Here is a 26,204-nt window from a genome sequence, read left to right as displayed (position 1 = left end):
ATGGGACACTAACCTGAGCGCGGACGGCTGCTGAAACTCCATCCGGACCCGGACAATTTTAGCAAATTGGACGAACCTCGGAGGATAAATTGTTTGTCCTTCCTGAGACGCGTCTGGAGAATTCACGGCTGTCTGACGTCAGTAAGTGATCCTTTTAACGAACTTTTGTTTTAAGACGATTTATAAGAATATTTTCTGTGGTTTTATAGCAGAGAAAGAGGAGGCCGGTGAGGGTGTTCTCACGCGGGTTTGATGAGTCCGGGACTCATAAAGAACTTATCTTAACACAGACGTGTGGTTTTTGCTCTGCGGAGTAGTTAATGTGATAAGGTTCTAAAGTAAGGCACCGATCGGTAAAAATGGGAAATGAAAATTCGAAGACGGAAACAGGACCGAGCGGTCCAGCGAAGTACATGTACAGGGAATTTGGAGAAAGGGGAATAAAGTGTCTTCCATCGTGGAGTAAGTTAGGTTTTCCAGAAAATGGTAGTTTTAGTACCAGGCAGATACAACAACTAGAAGAACAGTTAAAAGAAAAAGAGAAGAAGGGAAATAAGAAAGTCGATTGGAAGTGTTTTGAGTTATGGAAAATTGAGGCGCAAGTTAGAGAAAGACAGAGTACATTAGGCAATAGTGGAAAGAAAACTGAAACGCCCATGAATATAGTGGGAAGAGAATATGGGTTAATATACTGTCAACCTTTTTCCGATAATATGTCAGGATGGACAAATGAGAGATGGCCCCGTGTAGGTAGTTTTCAGCCATGGGCCATACGATTATTACACGAAATGACAGATTCACTTAACCCAGAGGGAGATCCCGGGTGGGATTTTAAATATATGTGCAGATGTGTACGTGTGTGGGAGGAATGTGCTAGGAGGCATGAGTCAGGATGGGGTAATAAACCTGAACAGATGATGTTGAGCACTACTAAAGTGTATCCCGAATTAGATTGTCTTGCAGTAGCTATTGCTCCTGTGACTACCCCTCCGTCGCCTCCACCATATGGGGAGGGCAGGCCAGCTTCACCGTATAATAGGCGACGGGATGAGAAAATGGGACACGGGGGGGATGCTCTCGCCGTCCCGCACAAGGAGAGGAGTGCAGTATGGAGGGGGTGGCTCCGCAGACCTTTCTGCCGTTCCGCGTCCCCAGTCCATGGAGGAGGGAGAGGGGGTGCTCCACATGCCAATGATTGAATGTCCTAATCCCCGCACCGGTGAGAATGAGGAACCTACTGTCCTCGTTTATCGCCCATGGAAATTAACTGAGTTGGCGGCAGTTATTGGGGAGCTGCCAAACCCCAAAACCAATGGGCGTAAGTACACAACAGCCCTGAGACAGCTAGTAGAACAAAGCAGACCCACGAGCGGAGAGCTAGAGACTACTTTTATAAAGACTTTGAAGCTTGATTATGGTGATGTAAGGGGAGATGGTCAAAATGAGTTTAGCCCTGACCACCCATACAGCAGCGACGCTGGCAGTATCTATCAGACCCAGCTTAATGCCATATGTCGCAGAATAGAGGCTAAATATACGGGGAAAGTGGATTGGGTAGTGCTAAGGCGAAGTAACCAGAAACCAGGGGAAACCTGTAATGACTTTTTGGAGAGGTTGACTCCTCTCTTCAGTAATCTAAGTGGCCTGTCTGAACCCTCAGCAGGAGAGGCAGGATCAGTTTATGAAACCCAACTCACTAACCTTTTTGTAGAGGGACTGCTTCCAGAAATAAGTGGCATGGTAAAAGCTACCTGTATAGGCTGGGACACTGCCCGATTAGCAGAAGTGTGTCGCCATGCTTATCATGCTGAAAGACAGCTCACAGACCAGAGAGAGCGAAAAGCCCCAAAGGATCATTATCAGCTTCACCTGCTGCAAATGGCTCAGTTACAGTTTTACCAGGGTGACCAGAACAGAGGGAGAGGACAGCGCGCCCGGCGTGGCCGAAGAGGAAGAAGCAAAAGCCCGAGAGGGGACTTTCAGACTTGCTTCAAGTGTGGACAGACGGGATACTGGGCTCGTGACTGCCCTGAACACAACGCAGCGAAACGAAGAAGCAACGGCAACAACTGGGATCTACCACCACCACCTCCACCTGAGGTAACCGTGAGCTCACCCTGGCAGGAGGAAAAAAGGGACTGACGTTCATCGCAAGCTGAGGTAGGGCCTGAGGGCACCGAGACTTTTATCTTACCTGCCCTCTCTCCCCCGTCTCAGCTACCCAAGGTCACTTTATACATAAATGGAGACCCTTATGAGTTTTTAGTGGATACCGGAGCCACACATTCGTTACTCAGAGACAATATCTATAGATTCAACCCCTCCTCAAAATCCATTTTAACAATAGGGGTAACGGGACATCCCACAAAGTCTTGCCCAGCTCCCTCTGGGCGGCTCACAAATATGATGTGGGATTAATAGAGGGGGCTTCCCCGCTCGAAGTAAAACCCAAGTCCACCTATAGGCCGAGTAAGCCCCAGTATCTGCTCAGGCCAGACGCTGAGGTTGGGCTTAAACCTGTGGTCGAACAGCTGGTCGCCGCAGGAATTTTGATTCCCTGCCCAACATCTCCCTGCAACACTCCACTGTTCCCCGTGAAAAAGGCTGATGGGGAATCCTGGCGCCCGGTGCAAGATTTAAGAGCATTAAATACAGCCATATATGCTCGAGCTCCTGTTGTTCCAAATCCAACCACTATTTTGTCATCTATCCCCGGGTACTCAAAGGTTTTTTCTGTAATAGATTTGGCAAATGCATTTTTTAGTATCCCAGTACACTCTGAGTCCCAGTTCTGGTTTGCTTTCACATTTCAAGGAAAAAAGTATACTTGGACTCGTATGCCTCAGGGGTATGCCGAGGCTCCTACTGTATTTTCCTCTGCATTGCAGGACTGTCTCTCAGGGTTTGGGTTTAAAAACGGTAGTGCACTAGTGCAGTATGTTGATGATTTGTTGATTTGCTCTCTGAGTGAAAGCGCTTGCGTTCAGGATACTAAAGATCTTTTAAATTATCTTGCCAGTACTGGAAATAAAGTTTCACTATCAAAGCTGCAGCTTGTAAAAAAGAATGTACGATATTTAGGTCATGACATTTCTGCAAATTCACACTCCATTGGCACGGAGCGAATAACTGCGATCCAAAAAATTCCAAAACCCCGCACCAAGAAGGAGATGATGTCCTTCTTAGGCTGCACAGGTTACTGTAGGGCGTGGATACCCGGGTATGCAAAACTAGCACAGCCATTGTCTGACATGGCACACACCTCAGGCCTGAATATGACTGACAGACTGACTTGGACTGAAGAAGCGGAAAATGCTTTTGTTGAACTCAAGACTGCACTGATGTCTGCCCCTGCATTGGGCATTCCTGATATGACTAAGGGGTTCACTTTATGTGTTGACGAGAAGACTGGTTTCTACAGTGCTGTCCTTTTACAGGAGCACAGAGACCGTCTTAAACCAGTTGCTTATTATTCTCAGCAACTTACCTCTGTAACCAGAGGCCTCCCAGCCTGCCTTCGAGCTGTAGCAGCAGCAGCTGCAGCTGTCATGGCTTCTGCCTCTTTGGTTTGTTATCGTCCGCTGAAGCTTTTGGTTCCACATGCTGTGGCTTCTATCCTCCTTCAGAGTAAAACTTTGCATTTCTCTTCGGCGTCTACTCTTCACTACCATCATGTCCTTTTATCTCTGCCACATGTTACTATCGAGCGATGCACAGTGTTGAACCCTGCAACCTTGTTGCCCACTCAGGACGAGGGGGAGCCACATGACTGCCTGGCGGCCATCACTTCTCAGGTAACCCCCAGGCAGGATCTCTCTTCTTCTCCCCTTCCTAACTCTGAGTTACTCTTCTATGTTGATGGGTCAGCTCGTAAGGACCCGACTACCGGATTGAGTCATGTGGGGTATGCAGTGGTCTCTGACCACTCCACTGTCGAGGCCGCTCGCCTCCCTTCGCATTTATCTGCCCAGGCAGCCGAACTTTTGGCTTTAACAAGTGCTTGTGTCCTGGCAACCGGAAAGTCAGTTACTATTTACACTGATAGTGGATACGCTTTTGGGGTTGTGCATGACTTCGGTACTCTCTGGAAGAATAGGGGGTTTCTCACATCACAAGGCACGCCGATCCAACACTCCCTCCTGGTAAGCAACTTGCTTGAGGCTATTTTGTTGCCCAGCTCTATTGCAGTGTGCAAGTGTGCAGCACACACCCACTTGCTGGATGAGATTTCAAGAGGCAACTCCAGGGCCGATGCTGCAGCAAAGGCGGCTGCAGTATCCCCTTTTTCTTCTGCACTTTTACTTCCCCTTCTTAGCCCTGAGCCCGCAATGGCTTCACTATCTGACATGCAGGCCCGGGCCACTCCGGCTGAAAAGGCAGTCTGGAAAAAGTCTGGCTTGTTTTCTAATGGGGTCTGGCTAGGCCCAACGGGGAAACCATGTCTTCCCCGACATTTCTTCCCCTACATTGCTAAAATGACACATGGGCGAGACCATGTGTCAAAAGGAGGGATGGTAAGTATGGTAAGTATGCAATGGGACACGAGGGGATTCACAACTTTTGCAGAGAAATTTTGTAATAAATGTCTCATTTGTGCACAAAACAATGTAGGACGAGGCACTAAAACTCAGGCCTCAGCGCACCCCATCCCAGATGACCCGTTTGATCACCTTATGATGGATTTTATTGAATTAACACCATGTAACGGATATAAGTACTGCCTGGTAATCGTAGACATGTTTTCTAGATGGGTAGAAGTTTTTCCCTGTAAACATGCTGATGCTAAAAGTGTGGCTAAGCACTTGCTCCAAGATGTCATTCCCAGATGGGAAATTCCAGGAAAACTTAGCTCAGATAACGGTACCCACTTTGTGAACAATGTCATTACCTTTCTCGCGGATCGCCTGGGCATTGATTTAAAACAGCATTGTTCGTACCACCCTCAGAGTAGTGGAGCGGTGGAACGAATAAATAATAAACTAATAAAGATGATGGCTGAGACAGGAATGAATTGGTTGACGTGCCTCCCATTGGTCTTGATGTATTTAAGGGCCAGGCCACATTCCACCATAGGACTCTCGCCACACGAGGTTCTTACTGGACACCACATGAGAATAGGGCTTCCAGAAGTAAAGGGGGAGGCCACAGACCTCACCCACTTAGATGAGTGTTTGGTAGCATATTGCCGGAAAATGTCTAAACTTGTTAGTGATATTCATAAACAGGTTAGAGCTGCGCTGCCCGCACCAGACCAGGACCTCTGCCACACACTCCAGCCAGGAGACTGGATACTGGTGAAAGACTTCAGGAGAAAGAAGTGGTGTTCACTCAGGTGGAGGGGGCCGTACCAGGTGCTGCTGACCACTGCCACTGCTGTGAAAGTCGCGGAAAGGGTTCCCTGGATTCATGCTTCCCACTGTAAAAAGGTCACAAACGAACTGAGCAAAGCGCAGGAGTGATGTCTCCACAAGGACAGATGGGGATCACCTGCTTGGGACTGATGTGCACAGCCTTTTTATGTGGAAGCCTGTCACCACCGAGAAAGAGGAAGAATCTAAACGGGAAGCCTCTTTGTATACAAACTGGCTGAATGAAACTGATAATGAGGGGGATATGAGTAATTTGTGGTACAAATTTATAAATCATACTGTAAAGTTAAAGAAATGTAATGCATCTTGTTATGTATGTGCTTTAATGCCTCATTCTACAGCCTCACCCATGCGACCTTTTCCCCGACCAGTTGGTAGTCACATTTCTGAATGCATAAGTCTAGTGGCAGGATTTCCAAAGCCAGACCCTAGATCTTTTCCCAACTTCACCATAACATATTTGACCTACTCAAAGGGGCATCCATATGCAACCGGCCTGAGGATAAATAAGTCTACTACAGTAGCATTAGGCTTCGTTTCTCCCAGTGATCCAGCAGTGCATTTTGCTATTCACTTCAATGTTACCAGTAAAAAAGCAGAATGTCCTCCTTTGTGGGATTACCTAAAGAATCACATTACCTGGACTGATTCTCCTGTTAAAGTAGCAGTTTACCTGCCTTCTAGGTTTAATCACTCTTATTGCTATGAGAATAAAGGTTGTGGCCCCTCAGTAGGAAAAACAGGAGGCTGTAACACCACAGTTACTAACCATACTTTATCTGACGGAACTATGGTTTTGATGGATTGGTATTGGCAATGTGGTGCAAAAGTTTATGATAGCCTTCCTCCCCAGTGGAGAGGAGTGTGTGCTCTAGTCACGTTACACCACTCCATTCTCATTGTCCCAGTAAACTCTTATTTGTTAAATTCAATGAAGCCCCTTCAGAGGGAGTCAAGGGTTAAATGCGCTCTCAGTTGGGCTGACAGATATGGTCCAGATATTTCTAAAATACCAGAGGACAATAGACTATTTACTGCAGCTGAAATGATTTTTTCCTCAGGACTGAGTATTCAGGCAGTAGCTAATGCCCGCTGGTTACAAATTACTCGCTATGAAATGTACTCGTTTATTAACATCACGTTAAAAGGCTTAGATGCTATCAGACAAGAATTAAGGGGAGTTAGATTAATGGCACTTCAGAACAGGTTCGTGCTGGACCTTCAAAATGCAGCATCTGGAGGAGTCTGTGCTTTAATAGGAGACTCCTGTTGTACATTTATTCCAGCAAATGACGATGATTACGGAAATCTTACGCTCGCTATTCAGCATTTGAAAGAACTGAGAGACAAGGTGGACAAAGAAAGAGGCATTAAAGATACACCAGCTTTTCTCCCCTGGTTAGAATCACTGTTTGGGAAAGGGGGAATGTTTATCTTCAAGTTACTAACACCGATTATAGTAGCTGTGATACTTCTCTTCCTGTTTTTGTGTTGCTGTACGACTTGTATTATTCCAATGCTTCGAAATATGGTAATGAATATGTTTGCGCATCAGTATGTTCTGATAAGAACGCAAGAATCCGAAGTATGGGAGCCTCCTGGGAGTCCATATGAAGAATCTAACTTTTAATCATTTTCAAGAATAAAAAGGAGGGAATTGAAGAGGAAATCTAATAAGTACATTGATTCTTAAAATGAAGAGAGCTTTGCAAAATATATATTGGTGCTTTTAGATAATATATTTCAAGGATGTAATTGCTGTGCTACAGTACGTGCAGAATTTTAGAAAACAGTGCGTCAACAAAGTACACTGTTTGGGTTACTTTAGAAGACAATGTACCAAAACAATATATGCTGTCTGGGTCGTTAGAATTAGCCGAAAGTAACTGATAAGCTTTGAATAACAAATCTAGTGCTTCTTCTCTCGCTCTATGATGTAATCTGTTTTGTCTTAGGGAAAGGGGAAGTTTTAGAAGGGATAAAGCGCTGAGCTTTTTTTACAGCGCAACGTCTTATAAAAACCCTGTACTGCTTGTAACAAATTGAGTCTCTGGTTACACTTTGCAAAGTGGCAACAGGGCTCCCAATATTGCAATATTGAAATAAAGACCTTACTCAGGTGAGAACTCTCTCTTGTGGCTTCCTTGATAGTTAAATTTCCACGACAGCGGGAATAACGGTTACTCAGGGTCACAGGTTATAGTGATTGTAGGAGCTAACAGGTTCGGAGTTACAGGTGAAATAAAGAGTTTGTTCGAGTGTCACATCGTCATCCTGGGTTGTTAATTTCTACACTATATGTGTATGAGAAACAAGACAGAGAGTGATGGGGCAGTGTGCAGAGGTCCTCGGCAAGCGGGTTCTCACTATGCAGTTTGGGGCTGCAAGAGTAAAACACCCCTTCTACTTCACCCCAATCCGTGAGGACTGTATCCTGGGGTTGGACTGGTTGCAGCAGGTGGATGGTTGCCTTGACTTGGGCCGGTGGGAGATGGTGGGGCAGGGGGAACGGATCCAATTCGTGGCAGCCCGGGCGGGAGGTGTGCGGGGCGCAAGGGCAGACTGAAGCAGGAAGCAGAGGCAGCAGCGGCGGGCATCGTCAGGGCCTGTCGGAGCCGCGGGTCTTGGGGCGAGCATGCCGGGGCTGACTCCTGGGCCACCCGGCTGGGTGGTTGACGGGGCGGCTGCTGGGGGGGATGCAGGAGCCAAGCGCGACAGGGAGATAAGGCGTGCTGTGGGGGAGCTGCAGCAAGGGCCTCATTCGGGACCAGCAATGGCGGCTGCAGTCTCTCCTTGCCGAGAACGAAGATCTGTTCATGGTGAGGAATGAGGTCTGCACCTGTATGTCTCTCAAATGGCACGAGATCGACACCGGGGATGCGCGGCCCATTTGCACCCTGGAGGATGGCCTACGTCAAGTGGGCGAAGCAGAAGGTTCGGCAGATAGCTGCAGCTGGAGTGATCGAGCCCTCTGCAAGTCCGTGGTCCTCTCCTGTCGTTTTAGTCTGGAAGAAGGATGGCTCGTGGAGGTTTTATGTGGTATACAGGAAGCTGAACGAGGTCACCCAAAAGGACTCCTATCCTCTGCCCCGGATGAATAACGTCCTGGACTACATTTCTGGGTCGACCTGGTTCAACTTGCTTGATCTCCGCTGCGGTTACTGGCAGGTTCCACTCGCCCCCGAGGCTCACCCGAAGATGGCCTTCTCCATCAGCCAAGGGCTCTGGCAGTTCACAGTCATGCCTTTCCAACTGTGTAATGCCCCGGCGATGTTTGAGCAGCTGATGGAGCGAGTGCTGGTATCGGTTCCCCGGAGCAAATGGGTGGTGTACTTAGACGATTTACTTGGGCATGCCCAGGATTTCGAGAAGGCCCTGGTGAACCTCAGGTTGGGGTTGGCTTGCATCCAGCGGGCCGGGTTGAGGCTCAACCCCGGAAAATGCAAGCTCCTGTGGTGGGAGGTCACTTTCCTGGGGCATGTGGTTGGGCCACAAGGGATGGCCTCGGACCCGGGGAAGGTCGCCGTGGTGTACACTGTGGCGGATATCCGCAGTTTTATGGGGCTGGTATCTTATTACCGGAGGTTCATCCGGGACTTCGCCAGCCTTGCTGCCCCACTGCACTGCCTCACGGAGAAAGGGTGGCTTTTTGTGTGGGACGCGGACTGTGAGGCGCCCTTCCAGGGGCTGCGGGAGGCACTGGTGGGGGCTCCCATCCTGGTCTTCCCGGATCCGACGCTGCCCTATGTGCTGGATACAGACACCAGTGATACAGGGGTGGGTGCAGTGCTAGCACAGGAGGGGCCCAACAGGGAGAGGGTCGTTACGTATTTAAGCCGGGCGCTCAATAAGGCCGAGAGGAATTATTGCGTCACCCGGAGGGAGTTGCTTGCTGTAGTCTCGCCGGTCCGCCACTTCAAGCCCTATCTGTTCGGGACCCATTTTAAACTGCAGACAGACCATGCATCTCTCACCTGGCTGCTTAGTTTCAAGGAGCTGAAGGGTCAAATGGCACGGTGGATTGAGATTCTGCAGGAGTACGACTTCACAGGGTCTCGCCACCGAAACACAGATGCTCTCTCACGGAGGCCCTGCAAGGCAGTGGACTGCCACTACTGCAACCGGCGGGAGCAGCGTGAGGAGGCCACCCGTGGAGAGAGGCAAGTGAGCGCCACAGCCACGTCCCTGAGGGGGCCGTTTGGTGTGGGCCTGGCAGAACAGGAGGTATACCCCGACATCCCTCACCCCAAGTCCGTGAAGGCTCTCTGCGCACTGTAAGAGGCCATGGAGGTGAGGGACGAGGTGCTGTGCCGGGGGTGGCAGGTATCCTCCAGCAGCAAGGCCAGGTGGCAGCTTGTGGTGCCGCAGTCTCTCTGCGGGGCGACGGTTCTCCAGGTGGTGCGTGGCCAGCCGGGTGTGGGGCACTTCGGCTCTGTGAAAACCCTGCGGCGACTCTAGGGACACTTCTATTGGGTTCTCTGTCACTGGGACGTGGAGCAGTTCTGCCGGACATGCGCAGTCTGCGTGGCCCAGAAGGGCGCGCCCACGGAGCAGGTGGGGGTGGATGTGCTTGGCCCGTTTCCGCGCACTGAGACGGGCAGCCGCTACATCCTGGTGGAGGTGGATTACTTTACGAAGTAGCCCAAGGCTTCTGCCCTCCCGGATCAGAGCACCTCCACTGGGTGTTCACAGGGATGTGCCAGCTCCTGGGGATTAAGACCACCCCGCTGGATCCCCAGAGGGACGGGTTGGTGAAGTGTTTTAACTGGACGCTCTCCACTCAACTGGCCACCCTGGTCTCGCAGCACCAGCGGTACTGGACCGCTGTGCAGGAGTCCACCGGGTGCACCCCGGCCTCGCTCATGCGGGCTGGATTACATGCAGGACGTGTAGCAGCCGATGCTGCGAGAACACAGCTTCGCCAAAAGCCACCTGACTCAGGCGGGGGAACGACAGAAGTGGTACTACGATCTGCGCTGCAGGAGGACCCCTTTTAGACCGGGGGACCTCGTCTGAGTCTACAACCTGCGGCATCGCAAGGGCCTCAGCCCAAAGCTGACGCCAGGCTGGGAGGGACCCATGGAGGTCCTGGAGGTCCTGGAGGAGGTCTGCTACTGTGTCCGGTTCAGGAAGCAAGGGAGGGTGGCGGACCTCCAGACTCCACCTCGACGCAGAGGGCGCACTCACCGGGTGACGTGGAGGCTGGAGGATTGTGTGCTGGATGTAGGCAGGCTATTCAACACCGTCTGGACGCCTGATGTCTCAGGTAGGGGCAGTGTAGCGCATTCGCCTGGCACTGCAGCCAAAGAGTGCCTGGCTGGGGTACACAGTGAAGGGCAAGACGGTATTAGTAGTGGCCAGGGCGGGGACTAGGAAGGCCGCTGGCCAGGGCGGGGACTAGGAAGGCCGCTGACCAGTGCAGCTGACCCATTGCAAAATGGGTGTACAGTGGTGAGATCGCCCGGATTCTTGTAAATAGTTCCCTGGTTTCTGACCCCTTTTATACTTGTACCCAGTTGCCACCCTATCCCTGTGTAACTACCCGAATAGACCCTAGTGTGTTGCACTCTCTCTCTTTGGCTCTCATGCGTTCTCTCTCTCTCTCTGCTCGCGCGTGGGCACGGTGGTTGTGCTGGCTGTGCCAAAAAATAAAAGCACCGTTTTTTATTCAACGAGTGTCTGAATCACTGTGTCCGTCTTCACCAAACCTGAAAATACTACAATATTAACAGAACTCTACAGTTACAACCGGCTGTCATGCACAATTTAGTCCATCAAAGAACACAAATGCCAATCAACCTAGCCAGCAAACATGTCTTTGGACTGTGGGAAGTCACCGGAGAACCCAGGAAAAAAACAGTCTGAGGACAGGCTAAATGAATGACAAAATGGAATTACCACATACTGTAATTAAACACAAAGTAAAACAGCTCACATACGATGCGGTAGCACTGTAGCTAAGGATCTGCACCTGCGGCTTTCAGAGGAATCCTACTCCGTTGGGCCCCTGAGCAAGGCCCTTAACCCCAACTGCTCTAGGGGCGCTGTATAATGGCTGACCCTGCACTTTGACCCCACGCTTCTCTCCACGTCTGTGTGTCTTGTATCTCATGGAGAGCAAGCTGGGGTTTGCGAAAAGACAAATTCCTAATGCAAGAAATTGTATATGGCTAATAAAGTGATCTAATCCCTAACTCAGACCTTAAAACCAGAAATGATCTTTTTCAAATATTCCCTAATGAGTAAAATGTGGAACGACAGGCCTTTTCCTGATAAAACAGGAATGTCTTGCTGCTTCCTGCCTGCTTCCTTGTTAATCTGTGATTTTGTTTCTATGTTTCTGCTCTGTCATTCCATAGAGAACAACTATTTGTTCAGTTTTATTTTGCACATTAGATTATTTACTACAGATGTTATTTCTGGTTTTAAGATTTCAGTTACAAATATTAAAATATACGCTTTTAATTGTTCGATAGATAGGATAAGATATTTACAAGAACTTGAAAATGTTTTCAATTTAACGATCTCATTCAGGGATTATAATATGTGAGTTGTTTTTCTTACTGTTCCATTACAGACTATTGACATTCATTTTCCATTGTAATTTATGGGCATTCCATTTTGTCATTCGTTTTAATCTGTCTCTCAAATTCAAACATAAATAACGTCACACTTTCTTTATATGGACAATATCCTAACCCATACATTCAATGAAAATTCAGAATGTATGGCATCGTGGTCTTAAAGTGTGCTTTTTATTCTGTATTGTGGAAAAGTAAAAACACGAGTGGAAATTTAACCGATTGTATCCGTCTGTCACATGAAGTTTGAGCCTTCAGAGTTGCCATCACTCGTACTGTATGATGTTCGTCGCTCAGCAACCGGTGTAAACAGCCTGAAGACGTTAGAGGGGTGAGAATGAATTTCAGTCTTTCTTTAATAAAGTTTTATAGATGTTTGTAGACAAATTAGTTCTCAAATTTTATTTAACGATTTTTAGTTTTGCGTTCCGCAGTGGACGATGTACAATATTATGTCCTTCATGACTTCTCTTTGTGAATACAAATCAGAATTACAGCGAACCTGTATTTCAACCGTTATTTAATCATTTTGAAAGCCTGATTTATTTTGTATTCCTTTTTAAAATTTGATTATTATTTATACAATACATCATATTATTACGCTAAAGATGTTTGAGGATCCCGAAATGCTGGGGCGTTTGGTCCTGACTCACCGGCTGTTCATCAGCAAATCGTATCATAATTTCTATCCCAGATTTAACATCGGCTTGTGAACTCGGGTCGTTGTTTCAATGGATCCTTAGTGTATTTTTTTCGGAAAGGGTTGGCTGAAAAGATGTAATTTCCCTAATTGTTCAGAATACCGTAACATCTCAAACCAATACTCAAAATGAGTGAAAACTTAACGAAAATCTATTGCATTTATGTAGTATGAAGGTTTTACTGTATATTACAGCATTTTATTAACCTTCATTGCTTTCATTCTAACATTATTTTCTAGGGAAGCTGACAAGTTGCTTAATTTGAATTTTTGCATGTTTTTTTTTCTACTGAGATGTTTTGGGATTTTATTTTACTTATGAAATGCAATATTGCTGAAATAAATACAAGTTTATCCAATTATTAAGTAAATTAAGGGTGTAACTGGAAATTTGGCTGGAACAAAAACCAACAGATGTGTGGGTCTGCAGGATAAAGTTTGGGAAGCCATGGTCCAGATGACAAAAGCCATCTATTCTTAAAGCCTTCTTTTTACTCTTTGTTACAATTGTTACTGTGTTTCTACAGTGTTTCTTCCGTGTTTTTCACTTCAGCTTCAGTGTTTTTGCGTTTCAGTTGTTTTTGTTTTCATGTTTTTCTGTAAGCTGAATGTAAGTAGTTGGTGCCTTTGAGGGACTTTATTTAAAAATAGTTTTTTTTTTAGGCTGAAAATCCAGGGATATCATCGCAGCAGGGAATCAGATAACAAACGTTTTTCTGATTGTGACATGCTCATTCCCAGAGAAGAGCAATGGCTGCACATAAGAAAGATAAAACTCAGTCTCAGGGCTCATTTTTTCCCAGTAGCTCTGCAAGATTGGGCTACACTGGGAAGAGAGATTCTGAAATCCCCTTCAGGAATTTGCACAATACTACCCCCAGATCTTTACCTGTCAATGAATCAAGGGATACCTCTTCATGCCCTCATCTGTCACCCAGCTGCATGTCTTTACCCCAACTGGGACGCTCCCTGTCAGCCCGTGAGCTGGCTCCTATCCCAGCCCTGGTGTCCCTGGCAGAGCTGCCCAGATTGGTAAGCGCAGTGGGCCCAGAGCTGGCCCTTGGAGAGGCCATTTGGAGGGAGGGCCCTGGGCTTGTGGCAGCAAGTCTGGGTGTGGACATTCCTATCAACACAAAGCCAGGAATCTCTAAGGAAGCAGAGAGGTGAGAGAACACTCTCTTCTTATGTGGTGGATAGTTCCTTCTGAAAAAGGTTTCCTTCCTTCTTTCTCTAGGTTTGTTAGCCACTTTTAACACACAATTTCTTGCTTTTTTTGTCTGAGCTCAAGAGAATGGGAAGGTTCTAAGAAACTCCTTAACTATAAGAAATATCTCAAAGCTTTTGTTAATTCATCATCAGATTCACTAATGACTGGATATTTTTATATTAATTGCTCAGAATGGTTTACATTTAGTTATTGTGATCAGGTATTTGACATTTCTGATGAATGTGAAATATTAAATTATAACATTGGTTTCTAATTAATGAAAAAGGTAATGTTTATAACAGTCAAAGTTGTTATAGTTGCAGAAAACAAAAGAGGAGGCTGTGAGCTAATTGCTCGTAATCGAAATACTGTGTCTACAGTACATATACAGATAGATCTCAATTAAAACATTCTTAATTTGCACATTTTTAAAGCTCTTATAAAATATATTCCACATTTTAAGTTACAATGCATTAGTTCTCACTCTTGGCCAAGTTCAGCAACAGGCAAGTTGACAGTGTTCGAAACAATACATGCTCTGCTTACCAGTTGTAAAATGGGATGAATAGAGTCACTTGGGTGACACACAGGCAGCTGGACAATCTCAGTGTATTTCCAGCCATCATTTATTTCTGATTGTGTCATGTATACTAAATGTACAAAAAGGCCTTTATTTTCCTTTGAAAAACAAAGTTAGCTTTGAAAAATCTCAAAAACAAAATTCAATGCAAAAATGTGTAAATAAAACATTATATGTATAAATAAAAATAATTATTTTTAAAAACCATTGGGAATTGTAAACGTTATACAATAAAATAAAACTAATCTAAAACTACAAATTAACTAATGTTCTAAAAAGAAGAAAACTTGATTTGTGATGTTATTTTTAAGATTTTAACTTAGGTGGCTTTAACTGCGGGTTAAAATGACAGTGCAAGGTTTTTCTTTATGCAGCAAGGACTCTGTGTTTATTTTTTCAAAACCAAAAGAAAACCAAAGATTTACAAAAATGTACAGATATATGAATATCTTATAAATGTGTGAAATTGTTTTTATTTAGGAGATCAACCTTCAGACCAAAAGTAGACCCTTGAACCCATTCTTCCCAATTTATGTGTATTCTAACGGGGAATTAGTTTTAATGTATGGGTTTTATAATTACACTTCATTTTTTTTACAAGCAATTCTGCTGCATAAATGAGAACTATCTGTATTTTTAATTTCTGATTGTTCAGATATTTTTATGATGTCTGAGATTTATACTATAAGACTTAACAGTGTGTAGTTAATTCATAAAAGTATAGAACATATAAAGAAATAGATACTGTTTATGGAGGCATGTGATTTTTGTATGTAATGCATGTTTTTGGAACTAGCTAACAATTCCCAGTGATGCAAAATAAAGTTTTGTTTGAAGCAGTTTTTGCAAACTCCAGTATGTTTACCAGTTAAATCACACCAGATACGGAAGTATGAATACTATCTATGGTAAAAACAAATTATAATTACTACAGTAAAAGTTAAATTTTTCCTTATTCTAAAATAAGTTGTATGTTGTGTCTGTTTCCAGCACTGCTGCTATAACACTCTCAGAAAGAATTGGTGGTAACACCTTTGCTACGAAAGATGTTAGACCTACTGTGAAGGATGTTAGTCCTGATGGGAAACCTCTGAAAGGCATCGGAGTGGCAGAGCTTTTTATGAGGAACAGGCACCTTGGAAAACTGCAGTTTCTGCATCTGAACATTGCTAGCACTTGCCCTTACAGGTACATTTTTTCTAATATTTTTTGTCCAGGAAGTAGATGGTACTTTTCTATAGCAGTCAATGATTTATTTTTTCAGTCAGTCACTGATGTAACCTCATGTTCTTGTGTGTGTACAGGCCCTACGATCTTCATGTTGTGCAGAAGAGCAAGGCAAATCCAGAGCACTATGTGTTCTCACCCTCTTCTGTGCTGCATGTGCAGCCCAACCACAGCTCTGATCTCACACCCCTGAGGGACTGGCACCGGGAATCCATACTCTGGAGTGCTCTGCAGAAAATTCCTTTCTTCCGGAACTTCCTCATCCGCAAGACATTTACATGGCAAATAATTTTCTCTTTTTTTAAATAAAGTGGTGGCTTGCATCATAGTCAAATGCCAGGTGTAGTTAGTTTTCTATTTGCTTCTTGCATATTTCCTCCCTAAATGCACTACGTATTAAAAAATTCATTGGCACATTCTTAATTTACTGTTTTAGGGACATCCCACTAAGTTGAAATGCACGCAAAACTGAAAATTGTAGAGCCTCTTATATTGTAACAGAATATGCACATTTGAAAGAAATATAAAAAAAGATATATACAGTAACTTCTTAAGATAAATATCAAAACTTTCTTCTCATGTCAGATCTTAGTAACAGGTGTATGCTGTGATATCTTCAAAGCATCATAGGAATTGATCATTTCATAGGTGACTACAGAGCTTAATATGAGTACAGAGCTTTTGTTTTGGTATTCTTGGTACTTTGGTATTCTTTGCACATCCATGTTAGAACAAAAGTGTTCTAATTGTTCATGTTAGAACAAAAATGTTATTATTTTAACTATTGTTTTTGTGTTAACCCCCACCAAATTCAAATCAACATAAATATTGGGTCATATTAACCTAAAGCAAATTGATCTAGTGTAAAGTCAGTAAATGGGCACATGTCCCTTACATATGGAAAGGGAAAGCAAGGTGTTTGGACACTTTAGTTTTACTTTAGGACTTTAAGACAACTTTAGTTCAGCAAGATGGTTCTAGACACCCTTGTGCTTCTGCACAAGACTTATGCCACTGCAGTTCCCTGATCTCTAATGTGGAAGACTGGCTTGGCTGCAACAGTCATCTGTTCTGAATCTAGGTGATTTTCACCTGTGGGGATTCCTGAATTACTTGAGTATTCAAGACTAAATCCTGTGTGGTTTAGAAATTAATTGACCGCAAATAATAGTTTTTTGGAGTTTCATCACATGCATCTTAAGGTGCATTGCAGGACATGACTGTTTTCTATGGATATAGAAAAGGTATTAAATGTATTTTAAAGGTATTAAAAATGTTTTAAACAGTATAGTCTTTCAGTGTGAAGGGTAATTTCTATATTAATTAGATGTGTAAGTTACATTATTATAATATTACAACTGTGAGTAACAGTCAGTTCTTTTTGTTTTGGTCTCTACTTTTCAGTTGGTGTATACACGTGTTGATATGTTTGTGTTGTGTTTCACACAGCTGGCACAGAAATGTTCGTCAGCTCCGTCTGCATAAAAGATGTGAGTCCTTACAGCGCTTCCTGCTGATAGCCATACCACAGTTCAGAGAGGCCCTTCTTCAGCTGTCCAGGTCCACACATTTATTCATATTATTTTAACTATTGAGCTCTGTTTTCTGTTTAGATATGTGTGTGTTGGTGACTACCTTGGTAGTACAGTTATGATAATATTTGAATAATCCTCTTTTAACATATTATACAATAACAGATGTTGATTGAACAGAAGGTAGCCTATTAATTGTAGCAGCTATTCCTGGGATTTGTGGATTTCTGCAGGCCTGCAATAATTTTAGTGAAGGACATGACACTCCTCCAATCCATATTACTTCTTTTTTAAGGCACTGTAGAGATTGCAGTATCTCAAAAGACTAATAAATCTGATCTCTGATGTCACAAGTGGGCACCCATATGTCGTCTTTCTTCTTGTGTGGTACAGGATTTGTAGATGCAATTCTGTGCCAAAAACAACAGGTGATTTCAAATGGGGAAGGTCTTAAATAGAAAACAATTAGCAATTGCATAAATAAAGAAAAACTTGCTATTTGTGAGATTACATTTTTTACCTTTTTTGATTTTCAGTCTGCTGTTTTTCACCAGTGAATCACGTGACTTAAATGTCTGTTTGGACTGCTTTATTGGTTATTGAGTGTGTTATACATTGGTGAATCGAGCAATACAGGCTAAAAGCAGCATGGCTCAGAAATGGTGTATGGATTTATTTTTTTATAAGTATACAGAATATATACAATTGTATAAAAAAATGAATGATAATCACAGAAGCTTATAAAAAAAGAGCAATTTCTAATTTACAGTATATGTTCTTTAGTGATGTGAGGGTTTTTTTTTCCTGAAACAATTAGATAATTGGAACAGATAATTGTAAGAGTGCTTTATGGCCATTAGGAATCAAACGAAGCAGTTAGAACTCACAGCACACTGATACATATTATACAATATTCAATTTCTTAATACAACACAAAGACATGCAAGACTGACTCTCTGGCAGCCTGGCATCTTAAAGTCTTGATTCAAACAAAAATTATCTGCATTGTCAGATTACCAAGGGTTGATGGAGAGAAAGGAGAGGATCAAAGAAAGTGAGCTGTGCTATACCTATTAAACCAGGAAACCACAACTGTTGTGACATCACCAGTTCTAGTGTCTTTGTCCACCTGGCAAGTGCCTTATTGGTTTTTCATCTTTTGGATAGTTGAACATAACTTCTTACTCAGAGTCTTAGTCAAGATGGCCACCCTCCCTCAAGATGTTGAGCAATTCACCCTTAGGGAGGTTTAGAATAGACCGTTTTCCTAGTCTATGTTATGGATGTAAGGAAAATGCTGTTTATCAGAGAAACCCCTTTGAGCTGCATTCCCAGTGCATTGATCAAACACCTAAATTGCGAGGGATTTTGCCTGGTCAGGGCAACCAAAATATAATTAATTATTCTTAATGTATTCTTTCTAGTGATTTTTAAGGCAGCTTCAGAAGGTTTCAAGGACAGACAATAACTGCCAAAAATTTGGTTTGTCTTGGTATTTCCAGACTTATTGAAGAACTGAAGAGAGTTCATTGGCTGCCTCAGGATGCCTCCCAGTCCTACACACTTATGGAGTTCCAGAGCACTCTCTGTAGGAAACATCAGGAGGCACGAGGACTGCTGAAAAAATTTCTGCACTACCGCACTCTCATACTGCTCATGGTACATTTTCTTAATTCCTGCACATTTGGGAAATAAGATACTTCACACTGAATTGGTCTTTATACTTTGCATGTTTCAGAATATAATTTTAATTATTTAAAATTTCCAAAACTCAATTACAGATGCAGCCATTCAAAATACACGATACAACCCCATACCACACGAAAATATCTACAGTTCACCGCATTGTAACGCACTACTTGATTGGCTGGCCAAAATGACCAACAGGGGCACTCGTGGTGCATTGGTTGTTAGTAAAATAATTTAATCTCTTTACTGTGCATGTTTTAATCCACTTAATATTGAATATTTATATGGAATTTTACAACTAAAGGGAAATTTTAGTAGCTGAGCATAAAAAGAAGAGGAGCATAACGCATCTGAAGGTCATACACGATATTAAGATAGGAACATGAACATATTATGTAAACTGTATATGGCTGGTATTGGTAGTTTAAATAAAAAATACACACCAGCACTCCACTTTCTTCCTAAACATTTTAAGCATCTTTCATTCGGTTACGTACTGGGTTATTTTGGAAAAGTTTTTACGTGCTCCTTCTGATTATATTAAGTTTATATACTTCGTAAAAAGTTATGTTTTAACCTTTTCTGTGAATACTTATGCTCGTTATCGCAATAAAAAAACACATACTTTTTAGAATTAGATTAATAGGGAATTAATATGGAATTGCGTATCTAAAGAAATTAATAACGATATAATTATATTCATATCCCTCAAATTATCAATTTCTTTGTAAATGTATGCATCAGTTTAACTCATTTACCCATGATAACATGTGTGGTGTAATGGCTTAGGCGTGTGCCTTGCATATTGGAGGTCAGGGATTCGAACCCAGCTGTTGCCATGAGTTTTCTTTTAACAAATATACATTTCTTTGAAGAACTAAAATAGCAAATATTATGGACACTATATTGACATTTTATATATTTCTAAATATTACAACATGTTCAAAGCTAAGTGATTTATTGATAACAATGAATAATTTCAAACTGCTGCTGTACTGCCACTACAGTATAGCTTGTGGGAAATACATTTATTTGTCCTGCATCACAGTTTAACTCGTTCAGAGCAGCCTACATTACAGCAACCTGCGCAGCCAGGAGAGGCACTTTTCAGGAGATGAAGGTCTGTTCGGAAACAGCTGATCTAGCGTTTGACTGCCGGAACATACTGTCTCCAGCTTCTGCCTCTTTCGAAGTGTCTCCAACCTCCCAACCCTTCCCAGGAATGAGTCGTACTGCTCCCACTGCTGCTGACAAGTCTTCACACAGGTGCTTCTTTTACAGGCTGGCACCCTGGCCAGTGGCCGAGAGCACAGACCCACAGCCTGTGGCAAGATAACAGAATACATGTAAGAAAGAACGTATCACAGTATTGTTCAGCAAGTGCGGAACAGACATCAAAATAAACTTTTCTTTTCATCCGTCTTACCGCTTTCTTTTTTACTGTCCTGGTAGTCTTTGAAGATCGTTTCACGTGTGCAGTGTTTTCCTGAAGAACAGGCTGCAAAGAAATATTTATAATAGAATGTATAAATCAATACAGCAATAATACCTTGTAACATGCACTATAATTGCATTTCAGATGAAGCCCATTGTATTTGCTTACCCTTCGCACTTTGCAAGCCGAGGCAGCTGAAGCACCACGTCCCTTCCCGTATAGTCTTTGTTCCCACACTATGGCTGTTGTAGTGTAGGCACGCAGATTTTTTTTGTAATGGGAACTCAACTTAACCAAGTCCCTTGGTGTATTTATATTATATTCTCATGTACAAGTATAATTGGCGAACCTTCCAATAAAAGACAGGTTCCATTCACCCAAGACTGGCAGGAAACAGTTGAAACTTGCCACACACAGACTGTTAACTCGATCAACCTTTTATTTAATAGCCTTGCAAATGCTCTCACACTGTAGGATATGCACTCAACACACCACAGGTGTCACATTTACTGTACATGTCAAACCAGTTGCTTTCATTCCAGATGTGCTTCTGTAGCAATTTTTTTCCATAGCAATGAGCAGTACGACTCATTCCTGGGAAGGGTTGGGAGGTTGGAGACACTCCAAAAGATGCAGAAGCCGGAGACAGTAGGTCCCGGTCGTCAAACGCTAGGTCAGCTGTCTCCAACAGACCTTCATCTCCTGAAAAGTGCCTCTCCCGGCTGAGCAGGTTGCTGTACCTGGCGGAATGCATATCTCCACAGAGCCCTCCGCCCCCAGCAGAGCACACACTGCCCCCTTGCACACCGGCCCAGAACACTCCATCCACTCTCTCTGCTCACCTCCGCCCAGGAATTGGCTGGTGCTGTCCTCGCTGTCTATCTCCCCTCAGGAAGGACCGTCTACACAGCACAATTCATAGATAACAATGCAACGTAAAGTTCTCCCAAATATCCAACTTTTGCCCATCAGTCAAGAAAAGGAGGAGAGATTGTACGTGCAGTGCATCGGCATAGATGGGAAAGCCAGAACCGACTGCTACGCTGCTCTTCTGTTTCAAAATCTTGTGACTTTCGAAATTTACTGGGGGTGGACCACATCCGTGAATTTAGATGGATCCAGAGGCAAAAGTGCCATGCCTTGCAATCTCCGGGAAACCATTAGAGGCATGGTGAATCAGAGATTCTCAAAACTTACTTTGTATGATTGGAAACGAATACGTGATCAGATCAACTAAATGCTTCGAAGAAAGAGGCGCTCTTTTCCTCTGGTTTAACAGTCTGTGACACAACGTATCTCCTTTCTAACTTTTCAGTTTACAAACCATCCAAGGTAATTTATTATGAATAATATCTTCCATATCACATTAAATTTGGAAAGCTTTTCGCAAGTGTAAATCCACCTATTTTCTAACCGCTTTATCCAGGACAGGTAACAGTTTCACCCCTCCCCCTTCCCTCTGCCTGTCTGACTTGTTCCCATTTTTAACCGTTCTGTGCCCGAATCGCGGCGGTTGAGAGAGAGTAGGAAGAGACAGAAAAAGGTAAACCCTGTTTTTTTATAGTCAGAAGGCTTCATCTGATGTATAAAAAATATAGCATAATGCCTTCTCACATTATGAAGTCACTTGGACCTGGGATCCACTTTATTCAAACTAAGGTTTCTAAAAATGCAACCAGGTACTAGATATTGTTTGGATAAAAGCTGTGAAATGTTTAATAAATTGCGATCTTTAAATCTGTAGGTTGCAGGCTCTGTGTCATTCCCGTTTTTATTTCATTATTAATATCACTTAACATTGAATATGAAAAACACAAAAAAGCTAATATAGTGTACATCATATTTTCTTTTTTTTTTTTGTTAGACGAAAAACTTGTGCCAGAACCGGGTATTGAACTCGGATCACCTACATAGAACAAACAGCTTTAAAATGTTTCTAAAGTAATCATGCATGAATGAGTCAAATTAAAAATAAAACGTGTTTACAAAGAAAGTGGATTACAGTAATTATACCAGCTATATAAATACATATATTTAGATTCTTAAATTAATATCGTTATTAATTTCTTTAGATAAACAATTCCATATTATATTCCCTATTTAGCGGATTCTAAAAAGTATGAGTTTTTTTTACTGCGATAATGAGTGCAAGTATTCACAGATTACTTACTTACAGATTTAACAGAGTTACAGATTAACAGAGTTAATTACTTAACTCACTTAACTTTGAACGTGTGTGATATTTAGAAATACCAACAAATTCAATATAGTGTCGAAAATATTTACTAATTTAGTTTTTCAAAGAAATGTTTATTTGTTAAAAGAAAACTCATGGCAATAGCTGGGTTCAAACCCCCAACCTCCAACATGGAAGGCACCCACCTAAGCCATTACACCAACATGCTTCTAAAAAACTTCAGCTGTAGCTGAAAAGGGCTGACAAAATGTCTTCACATAATCACGGGTGAATGAATTAAACTGATGCAGACGGTTACAAAGAAAGTGGACCACAGCAATACTTTGAGCTTACAGCCTGTCCAAGGTCATTCATTATTAATACTACTAATAATATCTTCCGTAAAGACTTTGATGCATAAAATATTTATGCATAATTAAAATATTTATGATGAAGGTGGAAGGTTGTGTACTTTTGTCCAACTGAGCAATCTTGCTTTTGTAAAATATACAGATTTTTTAATGTTTAATGATTAATATGCTGTAATACACAGTTTAAAATTATTAAAAGTCTACAGAGTATAAAACTTAAATTCTTAATTGGAAAAAGATTGTCCCTCAGCAATGACCGGGATTCAAAACCGGGCATTTTCTGGTGACAGCTCAAATGCTGTACATGAGACATTAAGCTTTATTAGCTCCACTTGGCGGTTTTACAAGGTGCTTCCAGATACTATTATCATAACTTGCGTTATAATACTCCGGAATTGTAGATGCATCCCCGGATAAAATAAAGTCAAGCTTAATGTGTTAACTTTTTAAAATGAAAATCAGAAAAAATATTTTCAAAAGCTTTCTTAAGAAACGGCTTTTTGAAAAATACATTCTCTTATCCCCCTCTACAGTACATATTGTGAAACACACAGTGATGTTACCTGGGGTCACGGTGTGTTTCTTGTCTTCTACATCAGACACCCTTGCCCAGGCGATCCAGCCGAGGTTGATCAAGCCCTGGCCTGTATTTAGGTGGCATTGTTGCCCACATATCACTACTATTTATCCATAGCCATCTTCAGGGTCTTGCTCACCCCTGTTATGCCCAAAAGACTGTAGGTGCTACAGAGGGATTGTCCTGATCAGGAGCTTACGCTGTGCTTTCCGTCAGTTCCCAGGTGACACTGATTATCAGCATTCTTTTAGGATACAAAGGGAAGAGCTGTTACTCTATTACTGTGTTGAAATTTTGAGGATAAACTTTACCTATTACCTAAACCAAAGGGAAGTGTAAGGACACTGCTGGTTTCTGCTGGTGTTTTCTGCAGGTCCAGGAGGACAGTTACAGGGTGTTCCAGGAACTGCAAACCCAGCTGGAGCACTTCAGGATAGGTCTTGGGAGGGAGCCACTTTACCTGCAGGTTGCCCAGCACAGGGCCCTGGAGCAGAACCTGGAGCAAGCTGAGTGTGTCCTGCAGCGTCTGGGAAGCCTGGCCTCCCTCACAGACCATATGATAGTCCACAGCATGGTCACTATTATCGAACAAGAAGTCACTTCCTTTGTCAATGACGTCATGAAGGTAAAGACACAGGAGTTCTCTCATTATAATATACAAAACACCCTTGTTTCCAGTTTCTGAAAGTGTAGCAGTGATAAAACATTGCAAATGAGAAGCTTTCAGTGCCACCTGATGTACCCTTTTGTATCCCTATTTTTCTAGTCAACCTCTTACCCACCTTTTTGTGATCTATTTTTTAAGTCAACATCTAAATCCATGATTAATTTTGGGGGGGGCAGAATGGTCTTGCATTGTTTTGGGTTTTATAACTGTTTCAGTTGTTTCCTGTAAGAGAGTAATAATGCTTCATTATTTTATTGTTTGTAACACTGTTAACTGACATGAACAGTTCCATAAACACCTGACATAAAACTGACATGACATTGATTTTTTAGAGCATTAGACAATTTGGCTCCAGCAGTGTGGAAAAAAGCCAGTGGTGAATTCTAACCATCTTCTTTGCAGAACATAGTCACACATGGCTTTCACTAAATGTCTGAGTAGTAGTGAATAACTAGAGGGCCACTATAGATACATTGTATTTAGTCAGCTAGGAACATAGCAAAATAGTGACTTTCTTATTTTTTCTGTGCCTGGTATTTAGAAACAATTCATGACTGTCACGCCCTCTACTCACCGCATTCCCACGCGGAAATGCACCCACACTAATTGCACTCCAGCCCTCAGCACTTCTGCTAAACGACACCGCCCCTGCAATTCGGCCAAATACGACACTACTTCAATCAACGCACCTTCTTCCTCGCACAGTACTTAGACCCTTCTGAACCCTCTGCTCTTCGCCCGGTATTGGTTGTACTTTAGTTCACCTGCCTCGCCGTCATATCTCCTTGCCTTCTGACTCCTTGTTACCTACCACGGATCTCTATCTTGACTTCGCCTACTGTCTCGCCCTACAAATTTGGAAACCCACTCATTGATCTCCTCCTTCTGACCTTTGGATCCTGCCTACTCGACTTTGACCTCAGCCTTGCCCAACTCTGGTTTGGATACCTTCGCTCTTGCCTTTTTCCTCACGGACCTCGGAACCCGACTCGGACTTCGCCTCTCGTTTTACTCCTTAGGTACCGCATAGGGTCCATCCTCCCGTTTACTTAGCGGGTCATCCCTAACAGAATACCAGGCCTAATCATGGACCCCGCGGACCTACTGTCTATATCCTCCCTCCTTAACCAGCATTCGCAAGCTCTGACCCAGTTTCATAACTCCCTTCACCTCCTCACTGATCAGGTCTCTTGGCTCTCGGCTTCTCCAGCTCCCACCCCTGCACCAGTGCCTGTCCAAGCACCTGCTCCGCTACCTACTCCCGCAGCTGCTGCTGCCTCGCCGCTTGCTACAGCCCTGCCATTGATTCCTCCTGACAGGTTTGACGGGAGTCCTGCGAAATGCCGGAGTTTCATCGCTCAGTGCTGCTTATGCATTCAGATGCACCCCGAGTACCTCGTGATGCCCTTTGGACTCATTAATGCCCCATCAGATTTTCAGGCCTTCATGAATGATATCTTCAGGGACCTCATTCACAAATCTGTGCTTGTTTATTTAGATGACATCCTAATTTTTTCATCTAACCTTTGGGATCATATAACATACATGCAGGAGGTCCTGTCTCACTTTATTGAAAATAATCTCTATGCCAAACTGGAGAAATGCTCTTTTCATTTGCAGAAGACCCACTTTCTCGGCTATGTTATCTCCTCAGAGGGCATGGAGATAAACCCAGCTAAGATTTCGGCAATCCAGGACTGGCCTGCTCCTTGCAACTTAAAACAGATTCAACGCTTCCTTGGTTTCGCTAACTTCTACAGGCGTTTTATCTGGAACTTTAGTTCCACTGCCCTCACCCATAAGGGTGTCAACACCGGTGGATGGACTCCAGAAGCCAACCAAGCTTTTCTCAAACTTAAACACCTCTTTACCACAGCTCCCCTGCTGCGTCATCCTGATCCCTCCCTTCCTTTTATAGTAGAGGTGGTCACTTCGGCATACGGTGCTGGGGCTGTACTCTCTCAACGCCATGGTGAGAAGAACCTTCCACATCCCTGTCCTTTTTTTTGAGGAAATTATCTCCTGCCGAGGTCAACTACGATGTGGGTGATCGAGAGCTCCTAGCCATTAAATTGGCCCTTGAGGAGTGGAGA

At 43.4% G+C, this 26,204-nt stretch overlaps 2 protein-coding genes across 2 annotated transcripts in view; both read left to right on the top strand.

The window, feature by feature from the left end:
- Nucleotides 1-359: 359 nt before the first annotated feature.
- Nucleotides 360-2,142, top strand: LOC148814883 (uncharacterized). Its single transcript, XM_088906136.1, has 2 exons — nt 360-1,106; nt 1,156-2,142. The coding sequence occupies exons 1-2, from the start codon at nt 360-362 to the stop codon at nt 2,140-2,142; spliced, it is 1,734 nt and encodes a 577-aa protein (XP_088762262.1).
- Nucleotides 2,143-13,312: 11,170 nt separating this feature from the next.
- dnhd1 (dynein heavy chain domain 1) overlaps nt 13,313-26,204 on the top strand; it is a 67,009-nt gene continuing 54,117 nt past the window's right edge. The window contains exons 1-6 of the mRNA XM_088906322.1: nt 13,313-13,813; nt 15,428-15,625; nt 15,742-15,945; nt 17,114-17,224; nt 18,699-18,855; nt 23,818-24,069. Of these exons, the coding sequence (XP_088762448.1) occupies nt 13,401-13,813; nt 15,428-15,625; nt 15,742-15,945; nt 17,114-17,224; nt 18,699-18,855; nt 23,818-24,069 (1,335 nt within the window). The 5' untranslated portion in view covers nt 13,313-13,400. The remainder of the gene's footprint in view (nt 13,814-15,427; nt 15,626-15,741; nt 15,946-17,113; nt 17,225-18,698; nt 18,856-23,817; nt 24,070-26,204) is intronic.

This window comes from Atractosteus spatula, chromosome 26 (genome assembly GCF_055471065.1).
Source record: "Atractosteus spatula isolate fAtrSpa1 chromosome 26, fAtrSpa1.hap1, whole genome shotgun sequence".
In the NCBI taxonomy this organism is placed as follows: Eukaryota; Metazoa; Chordata; class Actinopteri; order Semionotiformes; family Lepisosteidae; genus Atractosteus; species Atractosteus spatula.
This window is presented reverse-complemented; position numbering and strand designations above follow the sequence as displayed.

What these genes read in the sequence shown, in the direction of transcription:
- LOC148814883 (XM_088906136.1), top strand. Translation starts at nt 360, where the DNA reads ATGGGAAATGAAAATTCGAAGACGGAAACAGGACCGAGCGGTCCAGCG. An exon ending in CGCACAAGGAGAGGAGTGCA is followed by an intron (nt 1,107 to 1,155) that starts GTATGGAGGGGG and finishes CCGCGTCCCCAG; the next exon opens with TCCATGGAGGAGGGAGAGGG.